Source organism: Crocodylus porosus, unplaced genomic scaffold, assembly GCF_001723895.1.
Source record: "Crocodylus porosus isolate Cpor-Errol unplaced genomic scaffold, CroPor_comp1, whole genome shotgun sequence".
Taxonomy (NCBI): Eukaryota; Metazoa; Chordata; order Crocodylia; family Crocodylidae; genus Crocodylus; species Crocodylus porosus.
This window is the reverse complement of record NW_017728928.1, coordinates 5981769-5990106: the sequence shown is the minus strand read 5'-3', so window position 1 is coordinate 5990106 and position 8338 is coordinate 5981769. Positions and strand designations below refer to the sequence as shown.

The following is an 8338-nucleotide window of genomic DNA, read 5'->3' as shown; positions in this document are numbered from 1 at the left end:
GCATGAAGTCTGGCAGAGCACTCTGGTATCAAACAGAATTTGAAATTTTGCACACAAATTCCCCGAAATGTCACACAAGCATTAAGGAACGTTTATATCCATCCACTGTAGTGGTGTGTTAATGAGTGAGTGCAGGAACTGAGATATGCAAATAGACTATTAATATCAATAAGCTTAACTAGAGCCCAAGCTGAATGAACTGGAGAAGAACAAGTCACAAAAAACATATCAGGTCTTTGCTGAAACGAATCATTAACAGAGTCTACTGCATTATCAATACCATCATGGAAGGCCAATTTTTTAACAAGAATACAAGATTTACAACTTGATAGGGTTCCAATTCCGCAGTGGAAGCATAACAAATGAATGTTTTTTTCCATTATTAAGCCACTTATTCAAATCAAGTGTTCATTGTGTTACAAGATTACAACGGTGTAGGGGAAAGTTCAAAAAAATGTAAGCAATAAAAAAAAAGAAAATCAATTAGTTAAGAGGCATATTTTACCTTTGTGATCAACAGAAGGTCTGAAGGCCTGGAGGATCTTTGGCACTGCTACTCCCATGTCAAGTTCAGTTAGAGTCAGCTCATTCATGAAGTATGGTAGCTAGAAGTACAGAGTGAAAAATGAATGTTACCACCATAAAGAAACCTGTTATTCTGTAAGATCAGGAAAGCTATTACACCCCAGGTTTACAGTTAGCTTAATTATAAAGAATAAAAAAAGTGGTAATATGCAGAGGTTAAATTCTAGGATTCCACATTCCTCTACTTCAAAGAGACAGTTTAGAGCGTGGTTTACCATATCATCATAGAGCCAAGATATTTCTTATCACCCTTGCAATAGAGGTGTGCTCAGCCAATCACGCTTCAAGTTTGAATATGAACTTCCAACCTGTAGCATTAGGTCAACAGACAACAAAATGCATGACTGATATATTACAGCATGCTGCACAGGCAAAATATATCAAACAGCAGGTCTTAGCCACGAACAAAATATAGATACTGGGCTGGTTGCTATATATAAAGAGGAATAACATTCTGGGGTTTCTTCAATGTCTCACTTTTAGGTGCAGACCCTTTATTAAATTGATATCTTAAAAGTTTGTTTGGTTTTTTACTTTTTAAATCTATGAAAAACCCTAATCTGGGGTCTGCCCCATATCACACATCACACTCCAAATAAGCTACATGTACACGAACAAACAAATAGGGATTTAGAGTAAAAAGTAGTCGAGTGATGATATATTGATTTACAGTGATATTAATGTTCTTTGCAAAGACACTGAATTGCAAATGCGAGCAATACATATGGTGCAGAATCCTCAGTTTTTTCATACTAGGGCACGTTCCTTAGTTTAGCTGCATCTTCAGTGCTGAAGGCTCGTGCATCATGTTGCAACTTCTACAGCCCTATGCTACAATACACTGGCCACTGTGCACGCGTCTTATATCCTTCCCTGCTTCCCCCCCCCCCAAAAAACTCAGACATAATAAAGAGCTAAGGAGCTGTTTTAAAATGGGAGAGAAGAGCAGTTTCAAGGAAAATTCTGTAGGTGATAAAGTACATTTGCAATTAAAATCAAGTTAATCTGATAGGTCTCTTGTAGCATTTGGCATATCAGCACAACGCTGCCTTTTGCTCAAGACATAGCAATCCGCTTGCACCACAGAATAGATTGATACCAAGACTGAAGGCCAAACGAACTTCTGCTGTGTTTGGATGGTGCCATCACCAATAACATTTCAGAGTTCAAAGCTGGCAGAAACATTATTTTCTACAATAACATCCCTGTTGAGATTCCTGGAGGAAAGAAGGAGAAAATGAAGGGGGGGGATGAAAAACCCCCTGCAATTTGGCCAAGCAAATTAAGGGAAGCAGCAGTCCTAGCATCACAATGCTCAGCAGGATTGAGACTTCTCAGCTGGCGGTGCAGTAAAAACCAGGCTACAATAAAAAGTCAAAGTACAAGAATTGCAAGAATGAGGGTTAAGAATGCTGTTCTGACCTGCTGGGATGTACTATGAGTACGTATTTGGGGTTTGAGTGACCTCAGCAACACCCTAGGACCAACGGCCAATGTTCTCTTTTTCCCCAGTGGTAGGGGCCTTTACTTTTTGGAAGCCACATGACACCACCAGTGCTTGGGGGGCAACCAATCTGTACACCACTGCATACATGACTTCAAAAACAGAAAGCAATTACTCAACAAGACTAAAACATTTGAAGCGTAAAGGACATTTAGGGGTAGTTTAGAGCCACAAGCCCAGAAGCAACTCAGACAGATATTGTCACACCTCAAACTCTCAACCTCCAGTTTCCTCAAAGAAAATACATTTCTGAGGCTTTAAGGGAAAACCATTTGGCACCTGAGATGACAAGAGTATGCACAGATTTATCCAGTCGCTCCTTTAATAGAGGAGTGGCCCCATGAAAGAAAGTTAAGCGATAATGATTTCAAAACCAGACTGAAAATCCTCCCTGAGTAATCTAATAGAACAGCCTAGTTTATTTAAAATAATCCTTAGCAAAAATTGTTGTCACAGACAAAAAAAAAAAATAGGAGTTTAAGATAAAAAGTAGAGTTAGGAAGAGGTGTTTTCTGCAAGCATCTTCCAAAAAGAATCAAACGAAAGGAAACTACCTGCACGGGTTAGGTCATCAAGCTCAAAGTATCAAGTAGCATGTATTTATTTACTGCTCACAAATAGTGCTGGTCTATTCAAATCTTGGACTGGCGAGCAGAACTCCTCAGAACAAGATCCCTGCCCCTCAACTAAGGGAGCTGCCACAGAGCTCAGGACTGAAAATGGTGCCAGGGGACAAAATGAACCCAAGGACAGAGGCAGATCATAGGATCAAAATAAGTCCTGAGTAGGACACCAAGCAGACAACTCCAAGCAAAGTCAGCTGCTCTGAGAAACTGTCAGTGAATTCTGCCTGGATGCATGAAGAGATGAATGGCTGGGGAAAAACAGACTCCATGATTAGAGAGACTGGCTCCAAACCCCAACCCAGAAGCTTCCCTGCCCTTGCCTCCAACCTGATTTCTAGAATGGCCATGTGTCAATCCAAAGTCAGTTCTCTATCTCTAGTTCTCCCAAGGAAGGCTGCCATCCAAAGGCATGTTTTAGGGGTTAGTTTTTAGACACCTCTTCATTGGGGACTACACTGACACCATTAATAAAGACACAAACCCACATGAGATGAGTGTAACTAAGGGCTCATCTAAACTGTCTCCATACCAAGCTCCAGACTGCTGCTGAGAAGCCCAATCCTCCCTTTCAGCACACACCAAGAGTACACTAAGAGTAATGCTGAGTACACTCCCCAGTGTCACTCTCCGTCTCCCCATCACAGAAGTTTTTGGCACGTGCATAGGATACCACATATTGGGAGTCTGGCATGAAATTAAGGAGAGCAAGGGGGCAGGACATGCTTCTCCGCAGCTCTCCTGGACACAGATGTATCCCCAGTTCATCAAATGAGTTGAATTGGTACCAACTGCTCACAGGCAAAAACAGCTCAGAGCAGAAGTCAGCAAAGTGCCACCTTATCTATTTAGAGAGACTATTAGCATTTTGTCCCTACTATTCCAACTTTTTCTCCCCAATTTTTTTCAACAGACTGTTCAAATACCCTGTACCAGTGACTGCAAACAGCCCTGGTGGGAGTCAAGCTACTGCTTAACTCCAGTAGCATGAGCTGCATCATCTCTCAGCTGCTTTCAGCAGCTAAAACTCCAGCGCTGTGACAGTAGGACTACTCCCTCTCTTGCATTCAGAAATAGGCTGATGAATGCCTCCCCCAACAAGGAGAAGAACAAACCTGTTATTAGTTGCTGTTATTTGGAAGTTAGAGAATGTAAGAGGCAGATCCTGAGAGTCAGTCAAAAGCTTACCTCCTTACAATCTTGTTTATTAGGTAACACAATTATACCCCTTCATCCTGTAGACAGCTGTTGCCTTGACCACCACTCCCACATAATGGTTTTCTGAATTCAAAGTGCACTCATGAAGCAGCATTACAACTATCTGGTTCCCACCCCCCACTTACCAGCAACATGCCATTTCTGAAAGCAGGTTTCGTTTTGTTTCCTGCTTATAATGCTAGTGACAGAACAAACATCATGCTGAACCACATGCTAACCCACTGCATGCCGATCAGTTTATAACAGCCCAAGCTTTGCACATCAGGAAGGCTTAATACACTGTGCACATTTATGCTTATGCTTAAAACACACAGAAAACACTTTTTACCTCTATCAGAAAGTTTACAAAAAATTCATTAGTTCAGCCTCAGCACCCCTCTGAAGGAGTCAATAATTACAATCCTTTTAAAAACTGAGACAGTGAGGCTAAATGACTTGACCTAGGTCTCACTGGACGTACACCTTGTTGGGGTCATCTGACCCCAGCAGTCTTTCCTGCCCAGAGCAGGGGGGCTGGACCCAATGATCTCACGAGGTCCCTTCCAGCCCTAAACTCCAGTGAATCTGTGAAATGTGTGGCAGAGCTAGATCAAACTCTGCATCATGTCTCTGCCCACTCTTTTGTGCATCAGAGTATGTGGAACTTGGATTGGACTCAGTCATCTCACTGCTAACTTTCCTATGTACTGGAAAACTGGCAATCCTGCAATACAAGGATGACAATGACAACAAACAGGACGCAGGAAGCCAACTCAAAAAGTTAATGTATTTTCCAAAATGTGCAGTAAATAAACTCTTTAACAAATCTTATTTCCAGTCTTGAAAACATTTCTGATACTAGGAACAGGCAAGTACAAATTCCCAGGAGATGTACCTTTATTTTGCTGAGTTTCATTTGGATCTTCTTGGACACCAGATCAGACCAATACTTTTCACCTAAGAAATCCCAAAATATTCTTCCAAGCAACGCATTTACCCATGCCTCCTGTTCCTCTTCTTCAGCTACAGGGTGAGTGTCTGGCAACTGACAATACAAAACAACAGGTCAGTCAGCCATGAAAATGAATCCGAACCTCAGTTCAGACAGACTGTCTATTTACTGCTTAGTATTTCAGTATAGGTTAACTATCAAAGTTAAACCCTCAGGGTAGAGAAGAACTGTCATCTTTAAAGTCGTTAGGGGTCATGCTCAATTCTAGGCTCTGTGTTTGCTAACACAAGGACATTTCCTCGTGCAGACAAAACCGCAGACAGATTTTAAGGCCTTTTCTAGCAATGGAGGAAGGTTTTCATGATACCAATGGTTCATATATAGATATCATTTTAAATTCTCATGGCAACAATGTTCACTTAGTATGAAATTACTAAACTTTTTTAGCACATAGTGGGCACATCTACACGTGATGCTACGTTGCTGTAGTGACACGCTATGGCAACATAGGTCATCACTATGGCAATATAGCATTGGCAGGCACAAACCATGATGCCAACGCTACACCACTGTAGTAACAAGTTACCTCGTTATAGCATATTGGTACAGCAATGTAGCTGCTAAAAATAACTGTGCACCACCAGGACAGCACAGTAATGGCTGTTACTTCCTAAAGCAAGTACTAAATGATGATGCAGTAACAACTGTGCCATGGGAGGTACATGTAGGTGTGCCCACTAGGTGATAGACTTTTAACCAGAGCTTAGGTCTCTTTCCTGTGCACACCCATGCTTTAGTAGAATCCAGGAAAAAACAAAGAACAAACAAAAATAAATTAGCTAAACATTTTTAGTTTTGTTCAGCAAGAAAAGGGAGAACAATAGAGAAGATGCAAGACACTGGGAAGAAAATCCTGTGTGTTCTTCCCCCGGTCCTAAAATCCAGTTATGGAATGACTTCTTAGGAAGGACCTACACATTTTGCCTGTGTGAGGACTGGAGACATGAAAAGGTTTCTGAAATAGCTGGCATTTACATATTTGTTCAATTTCTTTTCACTTGTTGCATTTCTGTTTGAATCCCTGCAACAATTCAGATCCAGGGAGTCAGAACTCCTGAAAACAGGAAGAATGTATTTGATTTTTCCTTGAACTCTTCCCTCTTGGTTAACTTCCAGTATTAAAGAACTGGTCCAGTCCTTCCACTTTATCCCTGAACTCCAGGTTCTTGATTCACCACTGGAAATTGCAGCTCAGATGACTCAGCAGTTGACTCCTAGATACTTTTGTTGTGAAAGGTCAGATGTCAGAGACTTGCTAGTCTTAGAAGACATAGTACTTTAAGTGCTCTGAACTGGGGAGAGGATCCATTCAGTAAAGGGTTCCCAGAAGAGAACATTTAGTTCACAGGAGTGTGAAGGAACAGCATTTTAGGAAAGTACTTTGGGCATTACATACATTTTGGCCATGTATGAAGACATGGGTGTGCATATTCTCTTCTCCCTCCAAATCTACTCACAAGAAGTTCAAAAAAACATGCTGCCAGCCCTTCACCCAAGTGCTCTTAAAACAAATGCTTCTTGCATTAGATCTGTCCCACCACTTGGAATGTAGTGCATTCTCTTCAGGGTGAGGACCTTCTGTACAGTACTTGCAGCAACTGCACATGATCTGTGATGGGGCTTCCAGGTTACCATGAAAACTGGGCTCAGTGTGCTGCAGAGGGGCTGGTGAACAGCCCCCTGCGCTGAAGACCCTCATGTCCCAGTCAGCTGGGGCAGAGTCCACACATTAGCTGCTGTGCATGAAAAAGCTCCATAGCAGGGAAGTACATTTATTTATAAGTATTACCCTGCTGCAGAGTTTAGTAGCTGTGTGTACCCTAATAGGCGCACATATGTAGACACTGAGACATTTACTGCACAGTTAATTAGTCAACTGCACAGTAAATATCTCATGTAGGATAAGTCCAATTTGTTTTTCTTCTAAATGAACTTGTTCTATTACTGGATTTATTAAATGATTACCTTAAAGAAAGGCATCATAAAAAAAAAAAAACACAACACAAACTTATGCATGGGCAATTTTCACACCCAAATTCCAGGAAAATGCTAGCAATCTACCTGGAGAAATTTTTCAAAACCTTTTGACAGGATGATATGGCCATTCTATACGTTACCTATTATTTCTAGTTTAAAACAAATCTCTGGTGACACCATGTCTTAGTACAAAACATAACATTAGTTGCATATTTAAACTTTCAGGAGGTCAAAAAGTAGCTACCATCTACTATATTTTTCCACTCATTAATTTTTAGAAAAAGCTATCCTAAGATGGTTGTAAGATGCTTATTAATACAGAGGTATGAGTTTTGTTCAGTTTTTAAAAGGCAATATCCAGCTCCAGCGCAATTAACAGATCAAGCAGCAAATATGATGAAAGTTCTTATTCTGAAATATTGAGAGACTGTGTTCTAAACAGCTGTAAGAAAGTTTCTTTGTATTAAAAGTCTAGATTTTTTTACAAAACGACCCAGTTTCCATAGCACATAAGAGCTAACAGAACTTTAGCAATCCCAGATGGAGCCTGAAGGCCTTGAAGCTGCAAGAGACACCTTTATAAGAAAACAAATATGACGATTTGGGTTACTGAGGAACAATCATGGATCACCCACAGTGCCATTTTTTTTACAAAGTCAGCTTTATTCTGTTCTGAAAACTAAGCTTCAAAGCTGACACATTTATATTGTATGTAGGGAAATGCATTAAAAACCCACAAAACAAACAATAGGCTGAAAATGCAAGCGAACCTTAAAAACATCTCTCAGAGAAAAAGTGTTACCTTCTTCACAGCAGTAGGGCTGCTGTCTGCACTGGGGACTGGACTAACAGAAGGACTTCTGCTTTCCTGTGGAACACACTTCGCCATGTACATACTGTAGTCCAAAAGCATTTTTTGTCGCACGCTGCCTGCCAGGTCCTTTTGCTTAGGCAGAGACACAATTTCTTCTGCACTTCCTTTGCTACTGCTGCGGCTATGTGTGAGCATCCCAGACTGACTATTGCTTCTACTGTGTGCTGGCAAGAACCCTAAACCAAAAGAAGCAAGAGTCATTACAAAGCACCCACAACAGCATACCTAATAATTGGTAAGCTGTGAAGTAGCAAGCAAGAGCCACAGCTATCATTTTTGTGACATTTGGTTATTTAACAAGAAGGATAAATAACTGTACAGGTATAATTTGTTCCATAAAAGGTGAAGCACCTTTCCCCATTCCCTTATATTCGTATTTCTGTTTAGATTACTTTAAACTCAAAATGCATTAAGCATTTAGAATGATGAAATGTTCATCAGCACCACATGTAACGGATGACCAATTCCTGATTACTTAATCCACATGTAAACAAGTTTATGGTCATCTGCAAGAAAGATACCAAGAAAAATCTTGGTATTTTAAAATAGAAGATGGGGTGGGGAAG

General features: G+C 40.7%; 1 protein-coding gene across 4 annotated transcripts in view; it reads right to left on the bottom strand.

The window, feature by feature from the left end:
* The window catches only part of TEX2 (testis expressed 2), a 117413-nt gene that overhangs the window by 25827 nt on the left and 83248 nt on the right, over positions 1-8338 (bottom strand). For all 4 annotated transcript variants that reach the window (XM_019542389.1, XM_019542387.1, XM_019542388.1 and 1 more), the window contains exons 5-7: positions 7701-7948; positions 4805-4954; positions 506-605 (exon numbers count right to left, since the gene is read on the bottom strand). In XM_019542389.1, the coding sequence (XP_019397934.1) occupies positions 506-605; positions 4805-4954; positions 7701-7948 (498 nt within the window). The remainder of the gene's footprint in view (positions 1-505; positions 606-4804; positions 4955-7700; positions 7949-8338) is intronic.